At 37.6% G+C, this 22078-nt stretch overlaps 1 protein-coding gene across 1 annotated transcript in view; it reads right to left on the bottom strand.

The window, feature by feature from the left end:
- grid2 (glutamate receptor, ionotropic, delta 2) overlaps positions 1-22078 on the bottom strand; it is a 535908-nt gene that overhangs the window by 60025 nt on the left and 453805 nt on the right. Inside the window, exon 13 of the mRNA XM_062417751.1 lies at positions 16802-16997. Coding sequence (XP_062273735.1) covers positions 16802-16997 — 196 coding nt within the window. The remainder of the gene's footprint in view (positions 1-16801; positions 16998-22078) is intronic.

The raw sequence follows: 22078 nt of genomic DNA, 5'->3' as shown, positions 1-22078 counted from the left end.
GTGAAGACAAAGACAAAGGAAAAATATAGCAGAAGGATGGCAAGGAGGGAGGGGAGGAAAGGATGAAAAATGGAATGGGCTCAGGGGTGAGATGAGGATAAGAAAGAGGGGTCAGTTGTAACCAGATTTCTCGGCACCAAAACCATTTATATCATGTATTCTTTTTTCTTTGTTGAAATCCTTCCACCCCTTACTTTGTCCCTGTAATTTATCTACAATCCTATAATTGAACCAGCAGCTTCCTCCACAAAACAAAACGCAGGGGAATTACAGTGATTCATCCTCCATTTTTCTTTTTCATCCTCTTTTTATCGTAGAAATTAAGATCTAGCCTTAGGTCACAGAGCTGGCTAAACATGATGCAGACGTGACAGATGAAAAATGTTTTTAAAACATGCTTTCTTGTTTCAGTGAGGGCATTTGGCCCTTTGATTAATACTGTTGTCCAACTTTAGCAACTTTGCTCTTTGTGTTACTATTGGTCTAATTGCTTTTGTGCTCTCTCCCATATTTCTCTAAGCCAGTCTCTGAGTGCACTTTAATCTCCTACAGGCCTATAAATGTACTAATGATGGCTATCTTTGTATCTTGCATTCTTCAGTCATGGATAAAAAAAGGAATCCAAGAGTGATAAAAAAATACTTTAATTCTATTGCCTTAAAAAGATAACTGAAACACTTTAATTACATGGCCAACAGCTGGTTTGGAACTGAAGTGTACTTGCAAAGTTACAGACTTGTCTATCTCGTAAAATGTGAAACCCTGTGGTGTTTTTCAGGTGATGTGATTGCTTTTAGGTTTCTCTCTGCTTATTGTCTCTGAAGTAAGTATGTTCCCGTTTGTGTGATTATTTTCTAGCAAAATAACTTCCCTACTACTACTTCTACCTTCTCTGGCTCATTAAGGTGAGTTGGCTCGTTATCATTATGGCCATAAATGGAACCTTTATGCAAGTTAGGAGGGAGATGAAGGTAGGTGTTTCTTTTGTTCTCCTGTTCTGTGCAGCACTGGAATCAAGTAAAGAATCTGAATTAGATTGGAAAGTTGAGGCATTTTCTCTTGTAAAGTTTTAAGCATCGCTCCACTAAACACAAGCAGAATTAAATTGCAAACTGCAAAATGATAGGTTCAATAATGCTGCAACCAGCTCCACAAAGAACACTGAAATAGTCCGACAGTCTTTCAAGCCTAGTCTGATGTAGCTGATATATGATGCTCACCACTTACAGCAAGCTTTTTGCCAGGCAAAATGAAATGAAACTGTACCAGGGCATATTGGGAACTAAGGATTATATTTGGTGAAGGCCAGTTTTCAGGAGGTAGCAATCACAATTTTTTTGGGGGGGGGCAGGATCCAAGCATTTTAATATTAGAAATCTGTTGACACGGAGTCTGATACTTTATTGGAATGAGTCAGCTTCCCTGTGCACAACTTACAACATACAAATTGGAAAAATTCATTTTTGTGCCAAAGATGCTCATTATACACACTGCAGTAAAAAAAAAAAAAAAAGGAGATATAAACATAGCAGCAGGAGATATGAAATGTTTTAATATTAATAAATAACTATATATATATCTGGCACATTGAAATAACAGGTACAGCATACTGAATTTTGCACACCTTATTTCTCAGTACTTAATCAAAATACTGAAAGTCCTTTCAAGCGCAGGCTGCACTAAATTCTACCAATTTTCACTCCCATATGCAACGAAATTCAGCCAACACAGAGCCTGGCTGTTGTAAAAGAGTGCAGTGCTGCAGCACCAACAAGCTGTGGTGTATAAAGCAAAGTAGAGTACAGTGAAGAAAAGATGTGCATTTGATTGGGTTTACTTATACCAATACCAACTTATTAATATGCCCAATATCAATCTTTAGGTTTGCTAAGGGACATCTGTAGACATTTTACATCTCCACATTTAAATCAATAAAATAATCATTAAAGTGATGTATAAAACTCCAGACAATAGCAGGACATCAAGTGTAAGTGAGGGATCAGTATCTACACAGGCACTCGTTATAAAATCAAGCTTGTACAGCAGAGTACAGGGGCGACCCAGCAAGGTTTGGTCAAGTGCCAGTTTTTTCAAGCACTGACAATGAAGACACCATCCTATGTGTATTCTCTAAATCCCTTCGGACATATTAATTTTAAAAATCTTTTCAAATATTCTTAGAGATAAAACAGGTAGCTTGACAAATGTGTGTGGCTGAATTTGAATACATTTGTTCAAATCGCTTGAAACAGTTTTATAAGTGGAATATATTTACTGACACAAGTTTCAAAACAACATTTGTTGTTTGAAACAGACACTGACCATTTCTGATTTGACATGGGTCCCACGGGTCTCTCCTTGAATTCAAGGGCTAGGCATTGTTATTGAGAATTGATGAAATGAATATCACAGATATAACAGAATACTGAAGTCCTATTCTAGAAAATGTCTTAAGACTCTTGGTACTTTTTTAGAATAGTTATACACACTATTCATTTATGCTCTCGCTAGATTCTCTTTTTGCTTGCATTTTGCTTCCTTTCTCTGAGTCTGTCTGAATAGCCATGGACCCATTTCTATAATAAATCATTAGAGCAAGTGTGACAGATACAGTAAGTCCCAGTAGTAATATTCCATCCTCCATTTTTTTCCCAGTTTATCTCAGCGAGGCTACAGGCTAATGATAAGCAAATCCTCTACTGAGAATAACAGAATCAAAACAGAGAGAACGTTTCTGCTGTCAGATAGGTATGCAAGCATCCCTAAGACAGACGGGCCCTCACATATTGTACAACAGGATATAAAAATGCACTTTCAAATATAAACAGACTCGTATATATACACACCCTGGAGAACACACAAACACCTTCACAATCATAACGAGAGTGCTTTAATTACGGTCTTCATCCTTTGACTTTCATTGATTTGCTTGTTAGCTGCCGTAATTACAACAGACACAGGATGTATAGCATAACACAAAAGGGATCAAGAGAAAAACAGACAGTGAGAGGCAGGAAGAGAAAGCAAGACAGAAAAGAGAAAAAGGGAGAGGGAATGAAAGATTGTGTGGGTGCCAGATGAATTCTTGACTCTTGGCTGGCAGACGAATGAGAAACAGATAAGAAGGCAATTAGGCTTTATTATTAGATATGGGAAGAAAAGAAAGTACAGACAGAAGGAAATAGATAATAGATTTATTTCTTATGTGCTTCTTTCTCTTATTGAAGCAAACACTTATAATTCAGCTCCTTAAACCCTCTTTCTTATTTCCCCCTCTCTCTCAGCTCCCTTGACTCTAGCCCGATTTGTCACACCTCTAGCAAACATGCCAGTTTTTAATCAATCACCACCGTTGGCAAAGGGTGGTTTCTATCTATCTTTCTCTCTCTATCTCTCCATTTTCCTATCTAGCATCTATCATTCTCCTATGTCAAATGTCTCTTTCAATACTTACCATCTCCTTTTTTTTTTTTTAAATGAATATCGAGAGTAAATTCTCTCCTGTTTCTTCCTACTGTTTTTCTCTTTTCATCTGCTCTCCCTGAATCTGAGTCACAACACAGAAACACTGTCATCACACAGGCAAAGGATTGTAACAGCATGAAAATATGTTTGCTGTTTGGGCTTGTTGTGTTGAATCCTAATGAGCTACCAGACTCTGCGGGAAAAAAGCTTTTCCTTTTTCCTGTCAGGGTGATTTGCACTACTAGAAAATAGAAAATGAGAGAGCCCAGCAGCCAAAAAAGACATTTTCTGGTCTTAGCAGAGGCTGCGTTATTACAGAGGATATTGCGGCAGTCATACTCAGGCACAGTGACAGATATATATCAAGCCTGCTCATGCTTCTGCAGAGTTTTCCTTCAAATCCAATAAAATACATGACAAACACATAAGTATGACATCATTTTTTAAAAATCTAACGAAACTGGTCATGCCCCAACCCTTCTGTAGCTGCACCATGTCATCACACTGGCGCAGACACAAAATACGACAAGCATCACTCCTGACATTGAATGCAAAAACAACATCAGCAGAAAACAGAACCAAGAAAAGAAAGGAAAATAATTAAAGGGATGAGAAGGGGAAGCACCAGAAGGACTATGTACTTTAATGGCACAAGTAAGCGATACAAGTCACATAGCTTCAGGCAACCTTGAGACCTGAAAGCTTTGTTCAAGAAAAGTCAACCTCTCTCCCTCAAACAGAGACAGAGAGAGAGAAGAATCACAAATACAGAGATCTGTCACCCTAACACAGCTGGGCCACCCTGCTCGGTAACCTTGGCAACTCCCTGACCAATGGCTGGCTGGCGGGAGGTCCTTAAAGAACTGTGACACTGACACAAACACCCTTGCAGTGAGACAAACAGACACACGTCCACACACACTCAGAGCACACCGCTGCCTCCAGATCTCTTGTTGACTGTTATTTGAGAGGGTAAACAGGTGTTAGAGAGGCCTCTCTGAGTTGACAGCACACACGAACATACACACACACAAACACAGGGATTATATGCTCTGTTTAAACATCTTTCCCCGTCCACCTTGCTTCACATCGTTTAACTCACTAATAAAGAAAGGCAGAGCTTGGAGATGGGAGTGTAGTGTTGAAATCTTTAGAAACTTGTACATGTTTTTTATGTGCATGATATTCTTCATTAGGGGATGAGGACAGTGGCTAGACAACATCTGGAGGAAAGAGAGAGATGGAGAAGAATGCTTTCTTCCCAAAGCTTACTCTCTCTCTCTGTTCTGTTTACCTCCTCACACCACTCCATCCATTAATGTCTCTCTCTCCACACTGAAGCCATAGCTCTCACCAGCATTTCCTATTTCTCTTCCTTCTCTGACTTGTTCCTCTATCTGCCTCCCTTTATCACCGTTACCACTTTCTGCATTAATCATTCTCCTCCCAATTTCTTCTATCCATCCCCTTTTCAGCCCCCTCTTTATTTTTTCTTCTTTGTTTCTCAGTGATCCTGCCTCTCATGTTAATAAAATAATATAAGCTGCAAGTAATGAGGTTTTACAGTGAGGAAAGAGATGACCCGAGCCACTTAACGCATCATTGTCACTGAAGGAGACGCCTCATTTGTAGTCAGACAAATTCTGCCTCTCTCTCTGTCTGTCTCGCTAAATCCGCCCTGTAATGTTTGATAGGGTGTTTTTTTTATTTGATGGTTTTAGCCCCACTGATTAATGCACCCAATAGTCCATTAAGGGAATAGGAAAATAAAGAATTTATGTATTAGTAAAACACAGTGTTAAAATTAACCCATATTTTCTATCTCTGTTCTTTCTCCTCAATCTGCTCTCTTCCATCTCAAATCTTCCACATTCTCATTTCCTCCAACTTCCTCTCCTACATTTCAGCTCCATCTAGGTCCCTGATCACCAATTCTTTCTCTATTTCTCCATCTATCCCTTCATCCTTGCCTCACCTCATTCTCCTTTCTTGTCCTCTCTCACCCATCTACAGCAGCTCCCGCAGTCTCTAGCTCTCTTTCGGTCACTCTCTCCTCTCTTATCACTCTCTTTCCACCTCCCTAAATCTCCCAATTTCCCCTTTCCTACTCCCTGAGCACCCATTCACCATCCCTATCTTCTTCCCCTCCTCCCCTCATCTCTCTTCTGTTTTGTCTCAATTGTCCTCTGGAGTGCCGTGATGGCCTCACCCAGGGCTGAAGGATCTAAACAGGTCTTGGTTGATTTACCATCAGTTCTATCTGGCAGAGGAATCAGATAATCTTTATCATTATCACAAAAGTCATTATGGTAAATTGGTGAAAGCTTATAGGCTCACATTATACAGCTCCTTACTTCCAGTCTCGAAATATATGCAGCAGAGGTGAAGAAATGATGGTAATTTTTATAATAATTTCTGGAGTCATTATGCTAAATGGGCAGATGGTGATAGGGAGACATTAAGTGATGGGAAATGGCCTTGTTAAAGAATGGAGTTAAACATATGTAGGACAAGTGAGGCAATTTCCCATCATCAATAATATTATATAACATGCAAAACAGGTATGGGTGTGTACAAAAATGCATGCATTTTGAATATAAGTGAAACGCTGCACAAAAAGGTTAAAGCTATGTTGTAAAAGTGTCATAAGATTTTTGACAGTACACAAACACATCAAACACATGCCAAAGGATAAATCAGATGAATATGAGTAATAATTGAATGAACCATGTGTGCCTCTGTTGATTGGTTTGACCTCATCATATGAAAGGGTCAGATACATTTTCGTATGGTAAAACAAAAATTACCATGCTTCAGAAAAAAATCTAAATTCATATCCAAGAAATGTACATGACAGCAGAAATGCAAAAGTGTTCTGGCTGAGGTAAACAACCTCCAATGTACAAACATAGGAAGCATTTAACTTTACACTCACTGCTTCCAACACAACATCTTGCCCACCTTTTCTTCACTTATTTTACAGCCCTGATTGACTGTTAGTTGCATGCCTAGGTCAAATTAAGAATCATACATAAACTGCCAAAAGCTTCATTTCCCTGTTCAAAGCCGTTTTATTCATGGTTCAGTTGGTAAGATAGTGAATTCAGTGTTACTGTTAAAGTGTTTACCTTTACCATACTTTCTTTACTCCCTGCCTTGATTTAAGTTAATGTTCCTATAACTGCTTCAATACAAATCTCTTCTTTTTTTAGAAGCTGCCATCAATTTGAGACTGGGGAGTAATGATAATATGTAAAGCATATTTTCGAAAGTGGGACCTTTGCATGGTGCAGCAGAAAGTCATACAGACAGAAAATCACTCAAACTGGCAATCCACTCAACTCTAAAATCACTCAGCAGTCATCAGAGATTCTTGAGACCTGACAGAGAGTAGCTGTCATATATTCACGCAGGGACTCTTATGTCTACCAAGTCAGGTGTGTATGTGTATGTGTTGAAATGTATGCGAGTAACATGCAAATGTGAATGTCTTAGAAGTGTGTGTGCTCAAGCTAAAGCCGCATATGCATATATGTGTGTGCGTGCTACACTTTCAAGATTTAAAAGCCACTCAGTGAGACACATTTCCATTTTCCATTCCTTCAAATGTTTTGGTCTCTTGTGACATGAGCTGAAATCAAATGTGACAAGAAAAAAAGTCATCTTATGAACACTGATTTAATATTACAAAGCACTTTAAGCTATTGAGACATGAAATGTAAATAAAATCCATTTGAACATACATACTGTACAATGCACAAAACAAACAAACAAACAAAACTCCAGTGTGGCATAGTACTAAATGTTGGTTGATTCTGTTTTATAGCTGTGAGCAGAGGGAGTTCCCATTACTGTCACTATGACCTTCCACTTTTATGACAAATATATGTTGCCTCATATTAGTAGCAAATCACATTATGGTCTGTGTCAGTACTTTAGAAGCTGCAGTTGAGAGGGTGCAGAGGTTAAGTAATTAAGAGGGTAAGTAATTGATAGTTAATTTCAGTTATTACATTTACAAGTCAGCACAACAGTCAAATGCCGTGCTGTCAGGAGTTCATCAGGTAAAAAGGCCTGCCTAACATCGCACTGAGGCAGAAAACACACAGAGTAGGAAAAAAAGTATAAATGGAGATAACCGCAATTGAGTAAGGCATTGCTTTAAATAGAGACACTGTGTCAAACAGTGACATACAACACACTAGTCTTTGATATTATATGTGACATCAAGTTAATGAGATATCAAGTCTCAGTTTTAACACCTCTTAGTTTATTGAACGCCTCCATCATTGACTGAAATGGGAGTGACACATATATTACCCTGTGACAGGCCTCACCCTGCAGCGCTTGCCTGCCTTTGTGTGTGTCTGTGTGTATCCATGCATCCGTGGTGTGCATGCAAGCTTACAAATGTCTGCCTTGTGGACATGTGGAGAAAAAAAAGAAGTGATTGTATTTGCTTTTTACACATGTACCTGCATCTCTCTTTCTCTGCATGTGTGTGTATGTGATGCTAGGGACACCGCAGACACTGACCCGCTCTGACATATAATATTATTCTGCTGCAGGGGATCGAAACTGAAAAGGGAGAAAATCCATAGTGCACAGAAGACAACGGCGACAGAGAGGAGTAAGAGGTTTATTGTCAAAGAAAAAAGGCCTGAGAGAAAGCGAGAGAGAGAGTGAGAGAGACAGAGAGAGAAAGTTGCATCAGGAAAGAAGAGGGGGAGAATAGGAAGACAGAGAGCATGACACTGAGGGGGGGAACATATCAAGTTCCTAAACTCATAGGAATCAAATATAGCAAAGGGACTGAGCTGAAGAAGACAAACACATCCAAATATATCAAATGGAGGCAGAGAGCAAAATATGTCCGAGTCTGACTGACTCATGGGGTCTCTTAATAACATCACGGCTTTCCAAATACCCTCCAGCTTGAAAGTACTATTTCAGGTATTATTCACTAGTTTGAGAAGAAATCACAACAGGCAGAAAGTCTCCACTCTGAAGGATTTTTTAGGTTACTGCTTCACTTTATAAGCCATGAGGTATTTCACCTAGCTTCTCTTTTTGGAAGACCTTGTGAAAAGCAGCTGAGATCAAAAGATCATTTAGCTTTTGACACCTCTTTTGTTCTCTGTGTGACAAGCTCCAAGGGAAAGTTAATTTTTCTTTTTTTTTCTGAAAGGAAGATTAATTGCTGAGATATTAATTCACAGAGAGACCTAAATGTGAAGGAGGATATCAACAATATTTGACTGACCAAAGTGAAGTTGAAATTACATTTAAAGTCCTTTGCTTTAGAATTATCAAATAATATACATTTTCATTATAAAGGTTTAAAAATACACTTAGAATGGCAATCATGTCACTGCAGCAGGAAAAAAATGCTGAGAGAGGGACAAGCATTAATGTACCACTAGAGTGCACCCTGTAGCCTTTAACACAATGTAGATGCATATGAGACTGGCAGAGAGACAGCGGGAGGTACAGAAGAGAATACATTAAGAGAGTAGAGGGAAGAAAAAAAGTAAGGAAAAAAGGGAAGAAACAGAGAAGGATACGGTAAAGGTTTGGGAAAATAGAGTAGTGACATAAAATAGAAAGACAGCGAAACAGACCATTGCAATGAAATGGTGCTGCATAGAGACAGAGCACAATTAAGTCCAGCCCACTCCAGAAGGGAAAATAATTAATCACTCTCCTTTGACTATGTACTGAATGAAGGTACCTCCTTGTCAAAATAGACAAATGCCTAAAAGCTGCTGTGTGCTGGAATGCACAACCAACAGGTTAAATAACCCAGAACTTAGTTTTTATAAGCTGCCAAACCTGCTGTGTCTTACACTGTGTGGTGTAAGACACAGACCCAACCTGAGCTGCACAGACAGCCTACAGCTTAAAAATTACATATAACTGGACACGCTGCTAGTCACGGAGAACAAGCATGAAAGTAAAAACAGAACAGCTGTTGAAATGAAAGGTATGGTGTGTTTTTAATAGCTGAAATGTTAACTATAAAAAGAGCCTGAACAGAAAATTATTGCAGGTATGTGTGTTATTTTCCTGCCTATGTTTATAATCTGTATTAACTCTATCAGCTATGAATCCCATGTCAGCCTGTGCTGTAGTTGAGTTTGCTATACAGTTGTGCTATCTCTACTGTAGATGTGATTTCAGGCCTTTGCATTCATGTATTGCATCTCAGTGTAACAGGTTTTTTGACATGTGAAGCTACGTGTTAGCCCGCTACAGGCATTTTGCTAGTGTTTCAGCCCTTTGTTGCATATTATGGAGCTGACTGTTTTCCCCTATGGTCGGTGTGATTTTAAGTATATGATGCATTGAAATCTGTTTCTATTGAAGGAAAAGCGGGAATGAATGAAAGAAAACATCAAATTAGGTGAGCGATAGAGACCACCGACCAGCGAGTTCACACGCAGAAGGAGCTCTTGAAATACCTTCAACTTCAAGATGAAAAATGAAACAGAGGAGATCAATAACCTGTGAACAGCACAACATAAGGGTACAGAGTTTGAGAAGGAAGACAAATAGCAACAAAAGTATCTATTATACCACCAAAAAAAAAAAAAAAAAGATGAAGAGAAGAAGACGGGGCCAAACAACAGCAGCAACAGCAGAGAGGTAAACTACCCTGCTAACTGTAGTAGTGCTGGAGCCAGGAAAAAGAATAAAGAAGCACTGCTCTTAACCAATGCAGATATGCAATATCAAAAACAGTGTCCTCTTTCATATGGACAACATCAGCACGTACAGTAGAAGCAGATAATTTGTAATAACTATAGATGCAAGCCTCAACTCTTGCCCAAGATGAAGGCATACGCTAAGAGAGACCAACCCAGTGACAGCATCAGAACAGGAAGAGGAGGGTGACTCTCTGGCTCCAGAGGTCACAAAGGCAGACCTGAGCCAACAACCAGTCCATCCAGCTCTGCTCCTCCAACACCTCCCAAGCTCCTCCAACAACTAATAGAGAGCCTGTCCCTCTTGGAGCTGGACTTCATTAAGTTCAGGGAGCTCATTTTTGCCAGGCAAGGCCAGGTTTGTCAAGTTGTTTGCAAGCCACTGTATGGTCTTTGGAATGGGAGGATGAGGAGAGGGGTTCAGTTTGATGCAGTCTGCAACCTCACCACTAGATGCCACTAAATCCTACACCATGGTCCTTTAAATAACAAAGGATATTGATATTTTTATTCTGTTAGAAACATGGCGCTGACCTGATGCAGTTACTCAGTGTCCCTCGGGCTACATTGAAACCACAGTGCCTTCAGTTAAGCTGCACATAGTGAACCATGGTAGAGACTTAAGAGGAATGGGGATCTGGCTCAAAGCTGATCTCAACAAACACATGGCAATCATAAAACAAAGCAAAAACCACATTTGGCTGAAAATGAAAAAACACATAGGCATTTGTGAGGTATATTTATATGTGTACAATATACACCACTCCACCAGAGTCATCATACCACAAAGAAGAGTTTAATGCATGAACAGGTTCAGAACCTGATATATTGTCACTTCTGACCCCTCACCCACAGCCATGAGGGACCAATGGTGTACTGGCAATCGGGCACACCGGGACAAATCCCGGTGGACCGCTGCATCTGTGTTTTTACCACCCCATCCCCCCTTGGGCTGGTCCCAGTGGATACATCCAGCTGAATTTCTTTCCCAGTACACCCCTATGAGGAACAACCCTGACAAAATGATGAACAGAAATAGGAAGGAGTTATTGAATCTCTATAAAGCTTCAAGCCTGTAAATGTTAAATGGGGGGATCAGAGATTTTGTTTGGGGATGTTTCACCTACTGCTATGTTCTTGGGGCAAGTGAATCTGATTATGCTCTCTCATACATGGACCTCTCCTCGTTCAGTGCTTTCATTCTCAGAGCACAAACTACCCTTTCAGACCACAGCAAGATTTATATTATTTGATAAAACACACCAGATATGCTATTAAGAAACATCCCATAAGCTGTACAATCTAAACCAGTCACACAGGTAAGCTAAGCAAACAGTGCTGAACAATTTGTACAAATTCTGAATTTGAATGAAATAAAACATGAAATCAACACATTCAACAATTCACACTACCAAAATAAGTCTGAATGCATTATAAATTGACAAAAGACATTAATGATGTCTTCAAACAAGGTATGTTAAATATAAAGCTAAATATAAAGAAAAACAAAGAAACTCCACCATCAAAATGGTAAACAAAAATACTTGCAAATGCTTGCAATGGTTTGTCAGTGAATGTAAAGAAATAAGAAAACACTTCAAACAGCTTTCAAGAGCTCAAACACAGACACAAACATGACAAAAAGCTACTACATGAATACTTTGAAACTCTAAAATAGTATAAATAGACATTAGACAGAATAAATTCCACTATATCGCCAAAATACTTCGGAGATAAAACACCAGGGTCATTTCTGGGAACTGAATAGTTTAGAAATTGCAAAGCCACAACAATTTGTAATGCAAGATGTAGACATTTGGGAAAATGATCTCTATAAAAGTGTCCCACCTGAAGATCTGAATCTAAATCAAACTGAAATTAAAACATTAGGGAACCTTGAATCAGCCATCAGTAATAAGCAACAATCCATTAGATTATCCAATTACATAAAAAGAGCTAACAAACATATTGAAGACTCTTGATTAAAAGAAAGTGTAACATGGATTGCATCAAAAATGAAATACTGAAGAACAGTACCCCCGAGCTGCAAGATGCAGTCATTAAACTGTTCAACATAGTGCTGACTGCTGGCTGTTTTCCTTATGTCCCAATCTATAAAAATGGAAATAAATTAGACCTTAATAACTACAGAGGTGTCTGTGTCAGCAGCAACCTTGGAAAAATATTCTATAGTATCATGAATTCCAGGTTACTAGCCTTTATTCAGTAGATTTAGTAAATGTCAAATTGTCTTTTTTCCAAATTACCATACCTCTGATCATACAGTATACACCTTACACATTTTAATGAGCATGTCCAAAAGAAGGGAGGGAATATATTTGCTTGTTTTATTGAGTATAAAAAACAAAAAAATATTTTGCATGAAGGACTTTTCTTATGAATCCTATCTAGTTATATGATCTTATCAAATGTACAGGCACAGCCAGTTAGCTTTGAAAATGAACAACTAAAGAAGAACAGAGTACTCAAGGTTGCGATGTGAAACAAGGAGGCTGTTTAAGTCCTACATTATTCACCATGTATATAAATGAACTTGCAGACCAGTGGGACCATTCAACAGCTCCAGGCCTCAAAGAGAGAAATACTATATAACTGCTTTAATGCAGATTAACCTTATTTTGTTATCCCCAACCAGAGATGGTCTTCACAATAATCTGACCACCCTGGAACAATATTGCCACTGGATGTACATTTTAAAAGAAACCAAAAACTATTTTAAACAATGCCCTAATTGAACATTGAATTCAAAATTATACTTACCTTGGTCAGAACATATCTGAACACAGAACACAACTCTATCAATATGGCAATAAATGCACTCAAAGAAGAAGCAGGAAAGGCAATGTACGCATTAAAAATCAACTTATTTAACATTAACATTCCAATTAGAATCTGGACAAAAATATTGAATAATGCCATTTTTCCAATAGCTTTATATGAAAGTGAGGTCTGGTTCCCACTCAGCAGAGAAGACCTCCACACTGAAATCTGTCGAACTCTAAATGTGTAAAGGAAACACAGAATAACGCTTGCTGAGTAGAACTGGGACATTTCCCACTACAGTTAAACATACATGAACAGACAATAACATTTTGACCACATCTAAATTCAAGTCCGAAGGACACACTTCCATTCAAAGCACTAAAATCCCAAGAGCTGAACCATGAAAACAGCCCCCTCAGTCAGCTGATGGTGAAGCTAACCAACAAGCTGTCAACAGCACTGATTCAAACCAACACAACAGAATAAAACTAATTATGAGTCAGTCAAAAGATCTATATTGAGAACATTGAAGAGATGAATCAAAAAAAACAGAAGGAGACTAAATTGTTATTTGACCCTAAACAGAAAACATAAATTGTCTCCATTTTGTCAGAGATATAAAGCAGAGACTGATCCTGACCAACTACAGGCTCAGTGACCACCCACTGGCAGTAGAAACTGGAAGATACAGAGAGGGAATCATGTATGTAGTCACTGCTTGACAGGGGAGGTTGACAAAGAGATGCACTTTCTCCTCCGTTGTGAGAGTAGAACACTTCCAATACGGGGAAATAGCTAAGAAAATAACAAACCTCCTAATGTTAACTCCAGAGGAGAAATTGCCAGTTCTCCTGGTTGAAGGGACAGCAGCTCCTCTGGCAGTTAAATATGTTTCTGCCTGCCACAGCCTAAGGGACTCACAATCACAATGAAATCCCCAAATTATTAGGGATTAGTATGGTATTTGTAAGTAATTGTATTACATTGTATAAAATTGTAGTGTACTATAATAATAAGCTTTGTTTGTACAGCACCTAAAGAGTAAAAACAACAAACAACATAAATCGTGAAATAATAAAAACAATAGCACCATCATTAAAATTGTAAATTAAATAAAGCAATAAAACATACAGTAGAAAACATAATGACAAACATTTAAAACAATAAAACAAATGGTGTGGGAAAGTTAAGATAGAAGGATCTTGATAGATAGATTTTGCCCTCCCAATCTCCTCTGGAAGGTTGTTCCAAAGTCTGGGCCCCCTGATGACAAATGCTCTGTCACCTTTGTTTTTTAGTCTGGATTTAGGAAACACCAGGAGAGTAGCATTTGAGGAACTCAGGTCCCATGATGGCACATGGGGAGTTAAAAGGTCGGGAATACAGCTTGGGGCCAAAACTGTTCCAGGATTTAGATGTGATACATAAAAAAATCTACTTTAAAGTAAAAGTAAAAAAAAAAAAAGTAAAAGTAAAATATCAACTCTATAACTAACAGGCAGCCAGCACAGAGATGAAAGGATAAGTGTAATGTGCTCTCATCTTCTGGTATCTGTTAAAATCCTGGCGGCTGCATTTTGGATTCATTGTAGAGAAGAGAGAGATTTTTGCTGCAGATGAAGAAAAGGGAGTTGAAATAATCAAGATGCGATTAAATAAAAGTGTGTTTCCCCATAGGACTTCGAGAGACTATGTTGAATGTTGATGACACAGCAAATGTAATTTTTGTAACTTTTTAACTATTTTCTGACATTTTTTTGTGTTTACTACTTATTCCTGCTAAAAACAGTACAAAAATTAGAGCTGCAACGATTAATCGATTAGTCAATTGACAGAAAATCAATCAGCAACTATATAGATAAATATTTTTTGAGGCAAAATGCCTTGCAGCTTCTCATAAAGCTAGTTTTGCTCTTGCAGACATTGCTGTTGTGGCTGCTTTGTGTTAACTTAGTGAAGGTTAGTTTAGTATGCCTATAGGCAGTAGCAGCTGCTACTAGCTAAAGCTATCAGTATTTAACCTGCATGTACTCCATGCAATAGTACTCCAGTGTTAGTAAGTGAGTGAAAACACACCTGAATTATTTCACATAAGCAACTCACCTCCAGACAAACCTGACAACAAAATTGTTTAAAAAAAGAGATAAACTGACAATTTGTACAAACATGGGACAAAATTCATGATTGGTTCAAAACTGTTAAAAAGGTAGTGGTTAGTGTAAACATAACATGATTTGAAGATGTGAGGATTAATGATTTCCAAAAAAATGTTACAGAAGTGTTCATTTGTACAAACATATAACAGGTGTGACTGTCAAGACTGTCAAGAAACATATTTACAAAAATATAAGAGATGTGATAACTCTGACTTTCAAATGTTGAAACAGATTGAGATTAACAGAAATAAATAATGTTGCATGTTTAAACAAATCTGTGTTTCCTACCATGGTAAATCACTGTTAATAATTATTGTGAGTAATCATTGACACTAACATGTTATCTTCACATATACGAATATTTATTATTATTATTGATAATATTATGATTAAAGATGAACCATGCAACTTTATGTTATTCAGGAAGTTTGTATCAAACAAGTAGCCCTTCGTATTACTCAGTATCCTTGAAATAGCTCTCAGTGTATCTATCTATCTATCTATCTATCTATCTATCTATCTATCTATCTATCTATCTATCTATCTATCTATCTATCTATCTATCTATCTATCTATCTATCTATCTATCTATCTATCTATCTATCTATCTATCTATCTATCTATCTATCTATCTATCTATCTATCTATCCATCCATAAATCTATCTTTCTGCAGACATAAGGATTTTAAACATTAACAAATTACACATTACTCTTATATTTTAATTGACACTTTTATAATACAGAATTACAAGATGTTGACAGCATTTACTGTGCTGATGAAGTTCTATCTTACTTTTTGGGATCTAAGGACACAAATACAAACAGCAGAACAAATGTACTGAAGGCTTCTATTGAAAGAAAAGATTTTACTCTTATCCCTACGGGTATCATTACATCACAAATAATGGTTGATTCACCCCTATGTGCAAAGCAACCTAACTCTTTTTACCAACTGCCCATGTTATTCAGTATCAACAGCACGTACACATAGTGTACAATTTCTTTGTCAAAAATAAATTGGCTTATGATTGGTTCAGCATAATACTGGGCAGCAAGGAGCTCAAGTGAAATTGTTCTTTGGAAGAGCAAGGATGCAGGAAAAAGGACATATCTAACAGTCTGATCACAGCTTGAGGCTCATCTGGTTTTAACGGCTAATGTTGCACCATGCCATGCTGTGTGTCACATTAACAGTAAATGTAATAAGTAAGAATAAGTAATAATTCAAATTAAACTGAAACACTACCATTGGCAAAATCAAAATAATTATATAAAGAAAGGATAGCCAAAATTATATGCATGTTTAACAATAGTTTAAAAACAAAAACATGTGACATCTATGCTTTATAATAATTGTCATCCATGCTGACTGAAAACAGAAATCATTCGCTGCATTTGACAATCTCAGAGAGTGAAGTTATACTGTCTTTCAAGGTGGTTTTACAATAAAATCAAATTACGCTGAGGTTAAAATGCTGGAAATCTATGACCTGAATTTAATTGTTTTTGTATAAGAAATCATTGCTTTGGTGTGCTCCCATTCCGCACCTGGACCCTTGAACTCAAAACCACAGTACTCCTTTGACTCCAATGTTTGTTTTACTATGCAGAGTCATTTTACATATGTCAAAGAACCTTTGTTTAGAAACTTAAAACTTACTGTAATTAACAATTAAAATATAAAAACCTACCTTTCGAATTCCTTCATTTGACTCCTCAACATTGTTATCAGCACCTCCAGTGCGGTTAATCATCCGCCACATCTGGGAGTACATAGGATCTCTCTCGAAGGGGTTCATAGCCTTGGCGCGCACCTGATCATATACTGCAGAGTCCAGCACCGTACCGTAAGGCAACTCTGTCTGCTTGGACAAGTCCTGAAGAGACCTAGAGAGAGACAATGCAGGAGTAAGTTAAGACTCCCCTTAGTAGAGGCCATGGCAGTTTGGGAAAGTGATGAAATTCAACTAATTGCTGTCAGGATCTGTCCGTGCTTGTCTTGTCAGCAAGGAGGTCAGAGTGTTTGTAAACGTAAGGGCCGGGGTATGCTTGAAAAGAACTAGTTTGTTCGATGTCAACAACACAATGGTTTTAGCCTCCTACTCACACTATTTTGCAATCTCTACAGTATATATCTCAACTTATTTTTTAAAAGCTATACCATTATTTCTAAGTGCCCATTTGGGATAAATGAAAATAATACAACTAATAATGTCAAGTAAGAAAAAACTTCTGCCACAGCTGGACTGACTTTGATTGAATCCCCAGCAGTGGTTCCTCTTTGTCAGCTGGGTTGCACAAGCAAACATGGTGAGTGAATATTTATTCATTACTACCTAGATCATACTGCAAAACACGTCCACTGACAACCATTTGGAGCTTTGACAATCAAAGACAGCTTGAGGCAAAATTCTGGCAACGTCAAAAATTCAAGACAGAATTCTAAAATGTGACTGCTGCGACCCACATCAACAAACAGAATCAGAATACGACATGAAATTACAGAATGCACTGGTTGGCTTGACAGTACAGTTTTTTGATTAAATTTTAAGTGTTTCGTTTGCGTGCGTTTTGCGGGTGATCTACTAAGAATAACTGTGTAAATGAAAACAGGTGCAACAGGGTGGAGACAGCAGTATTTAAATGAGGGTTTTGCGTGTCTTAATGGAGAGCAAAATGAAATGATATCAGGTTCTAGTGGAAGAGGTTAACAAATATATTGAGTTATAACAAAAACAAATATTACCAGAAAAACCGACATATGGGAGACTATTTGTGAAAAAGTCAATGCTGTTAGTAAAACCAACATATTCCACTCCAAAAATATTAACACGGGTGGAAAAAATCTGTCCTGTGCATATTCTGTCATTGTGCCTCCGTCTCCTCCTCTCCACAGTGACAAAAGTCATCTGTGCGCAGTGCGCAGCCGGTTAATACCTGCCCTTCAAAGGTATTATTTATAGACGCAGTTAGGTTCAGAAATAATACCTTCAGGTTTGGTAAATCACAATGCGCGTGCTAAATAACATATTTGCATTTTCTCCTCCATGTATTTTGTGCACTGGGGTTGAAACGCCCCATATTAGATATTCATTATGGCAAACGTACTAAATGGACAGCGCGTACTATCTTGCACATTTGAAAGACGCAAACCTCAGTGCGTTGCGTTAGTAGATCAGCTTGCACATTTTTTGCGGGTGATGTCAAGTTTGCACACGTTTTTACACACGCAGACCTTTAGTAAATCAGGCCCTTTGAGTAGGAAACCATCATGATATAGACACTATAGTTTGGTACATACAGTCATACAAAAATATGCTCAGTGACCCAAACAATTAGTGTCAAAATAGTTTAACAATCCACCTAGTCTGATATGCGGAACAATAATCCTAGAGCACGAGTTCAACCTGTAAGGCTTTGGCAGTGCACCACTTAGACATAACATGCTAATGGTTGTGTGCTAGCCTATATGGAGAGCACTTTCATTCAAAACCCCACCCAAACTGCACGTTACATATCCATCTACTAGACACCACCAACTCAGTCGTAACCAAACTGGATATCACGCACGGACAGTTTGAAAACAGCACTCACTCAGTTCAGAGTGTTGAACAAGGTGGCCCAAGAATAAAACTACTGTACAACTGCACTAAAAAAAGAAATATGAACAAAGAAAAGAAAATGAAAAAAACAGCAACATGTCAGTCTGTTTTGTACTACTTTTTACTTCTCTCACTTTCTCTCTCTCCCTTATTATGCCTTTCGCTCCCACTGTACCCCTTACCCATAAATTGCCACCTCTGGGGGAATATACAAGCTATTGTTAATTATAATGCAACAGTGCTTGCGTTGCCTCTCAAACAGTTTGGCCGCTGAGATATGTAATGGAGAACCATTACAGGAACTAATTACTGTTTGTTTGTTAAATGGCTGCTACATACCACCCATTGATTTGAGAGACACACATTTGAGAAACAAAACATGCACGAAAAAAACACTCAACGTGTCCTGCTTAATGAAGAACAACAAGTGTATAATATCTTACGTCATTAATCCATTTTCAATACACCTACTGTACAAAGCAGATTTAACAGTGTGCAAGAATGTAAGTTTAAGACCCCACATTGCTACCTGGTCTGTCCTCAACAAAACAGCATTTAAGTTGGCATCATGTATCCTTTTATATTCCTGATGCTTATTTAGTGCAACCCTGGAATGAATGAACTAAATGGGTGTAACAGGGAGAGTGAATTTATCTTGTTATACTCCAGACAACTCTCAACTTCTCCGACAATAATTTTTAAATTATATCATCAATCAGTCCACTGCACCAAGTGAAGATTTACCACTCAGTGCAAGTCAACAAAATCCTATTTTTTTTACTACTAAAATTACTATTTTATTACCTCAGAGGAGTCTTTCTCAAAGTTTGTAGATAATGACGGTCCTGATAAATAATTTTGTGTCAAACTAAAATTGCAATGTATAGTTATACTTTTATTGATTGTCTGCGCAATGTTTACCCAGTCCCTCAGATTTCAAAAGTAGAAGTAGGCCTTGGTCTTACATTACATTTAAATGTTCGAAGCCTTGTCCTTAAAACAGACATGATCAAGAACTGCGCAAATACAATACATGCTGACATGTGGTTCTATCCAAAATGTGTAGTTGGTAACTGATGACTTATTTTTTAATTGATGGTTATAAAGTCTGTAAAACTGATTTCATGGGTAAAGGAGGCAGAGTTGCCATGTATGTTAAATCCAAGTTCATTAGCTCTGTAACTCTGTCAATCACTTAACTTGAGTTTAAGGTTTTGGCCATCAAAGTGCGTGTATCAAAGGACTCGTATCTCTGTGGTTGGCTGCTACAGACCTCCCGTCTGCCTAAAAGGATGCTTTCAAATCAATTTCAAATATATTTTACATTAATTAAATGATTAAATGTTGAAACCAAATCCTATAGCACAAAATTAGTCTAAAAAAATCTTGCTTGACTTAATTATAATTACATCTCACAAATACACACTGGCACAATTTGCAATGATGTTAACGAGCATCGTGCAATTGCTTGTGTCAGGTTTACAAAAATCCCCAAGGTAAAACTTGGTTTCCTTTTTAAAAGCTATTTTAATAGCTTTGGAGAAAATACTTTCCTGCATGATATTTATTACAGTGATCTTAGCACTTAAATTCTGGATGTTAAACTGGCATGTGAATATTTTTCACTCAATTTTCCTGTCTATCTCTAATGAACATGTTCCAATTAAGGGGTCAGCTGTAGGGACAATCCCAGGTTTTCAGACAGTCTTCAGAGCTAATTTGTTAAAGAAATAAATCTTGGGCAAAAGCTACATTTTCAAACTCCTCTGCTGACTAGACTACATTTAGAGCCCTAAGGAACAAGTGCACCTTAATAAGGAATTCCAAATCAGAGCTTTATCTAAAGTCAGTTACAGAGAACCTAAATAACCCCTCAAAATTATGGAAATTAATTAAATCCTTGTCAGGTACTTATGTTACTTCAAGCCTCCCTTAACACATTAGAGTATTGGCTTAGATGAAATAAAAGGACAAAGCTGCCATGGTAAGTTCATTTAACGTGCACTTTATCTGTGCTGGTTCTGTATTTGACAACTTAAATATATCTGTCTCTTGTTCTGTCACTACTGCAACCGATGGAAATCTGTATTTGTTTGATTTTAAACTTAGTTTGGTTACTTAAGTCTGTAAAGCTCTGAAAGACATTGAAAAGTCAGCAAGTCAAGATCTAGACCATTATCTCTTAAAGGTGGAGGCAGGTATTATTGCTGAGCCCACTGCTCATATTTTTAATTTGAGCCTTTTGGCCAACTCAATAACTAAAATCTGGAAAGCTGCTTATGTTCTCCCCTTACTTAAATTTGGAGACACCCTTAAAATTGATTAACTACCGTCTGATTTCCTGGCTAGCATCCTTGAATCCTGATTGATTAATGATTTAAGAAAGAATGTGGTGGTGGAGGCATATAGTTGTTTGAGGCCACTGTATTTGAATAGCTTCTGTTCTGTTCTATTGTGAATTTTTACACATCATGTTGTATATGTTTCATTTTAATATATTGTTATTTTGTATGGCTGCTACCTTGGCCAAGTCTCTCTTGTAAAATATATTTTTTATCTCAACGGAACATCCTGGTAAAATAAATGACAAAATAAATAAGTACATATTGTTTGTATTATTACAAAGATTCTCACTCACAAAGCCATAAAATACATGCTAACACATGTACATGTTTTATGGAAGGTCACAGCTCTTGCGGTTCCTCTCTCTCTCATGCCCTCCTCAACTATCTCTCAAACCCACTTTAAAAAACTGCTTTGAAAATTTTAATGAACTTTGGTGTTAACATGAATATTTTATTACCATCAATTAATCTTTGGCCTCGATAATCTGCCCCCCCCCCCCCCCAACTCCCACAAGAATATGTAGTCCTGTCAGCACACTCTTTGACCAGAATTCCCTTGTGTGAACTGGTTCCACTGTAACTCTAAGCTTGTTATTTTATGGTATGTGAATGTGTGCAAGAGAGAGAAATATGGCATGTCTGGGGAATCCTTAAATTTGAGATTAGATTTCACTGACACACACACAAAATACAGATTCAAAAGGATTTACAAATTGATTATTCATTAAGCTGATGAGAAAAGAAGTTGGTTAATGATGAAACAACATAAATGTCTACTATATCCACAGTGACTGAACCTATACCATAGCTTCTGTTAAAATACATTTGATTTGCGTGTGTTTTAGGAAAGTTAGCTTAAAGCTCAACCTAAATATATGCTCCCAAATTTGCCAATAAAAGCAAAATCAAAAACTGAAAATATTGGGGAGTAATTACATGGTGTGTGTTTAATATCTCCAAAATAGGGCATTCTGCAAATGAGTTGTGCACTACTGTAGTATAATTCCTTTTTTCTATGAAA

Source organism: Scomber scombrus, chromosome 4 (assembly GCF_963691925.1).
Source record: "Scomber scombrus chromosome 4, fScoSco1.1, whole genome shotgun sequence".
Classification (NCBI taxonomy): domain Eukaryota; kingdom Metazoa; phylum Chordata; class Actinopteri; order Scombriformes; family Scombridae; genus Scomber; species Scomber scombrus.
Note: the sequence above shows the minus strand (reverse complement) of the source record. Positions and strands in the feature narration are given on the sequence as shown.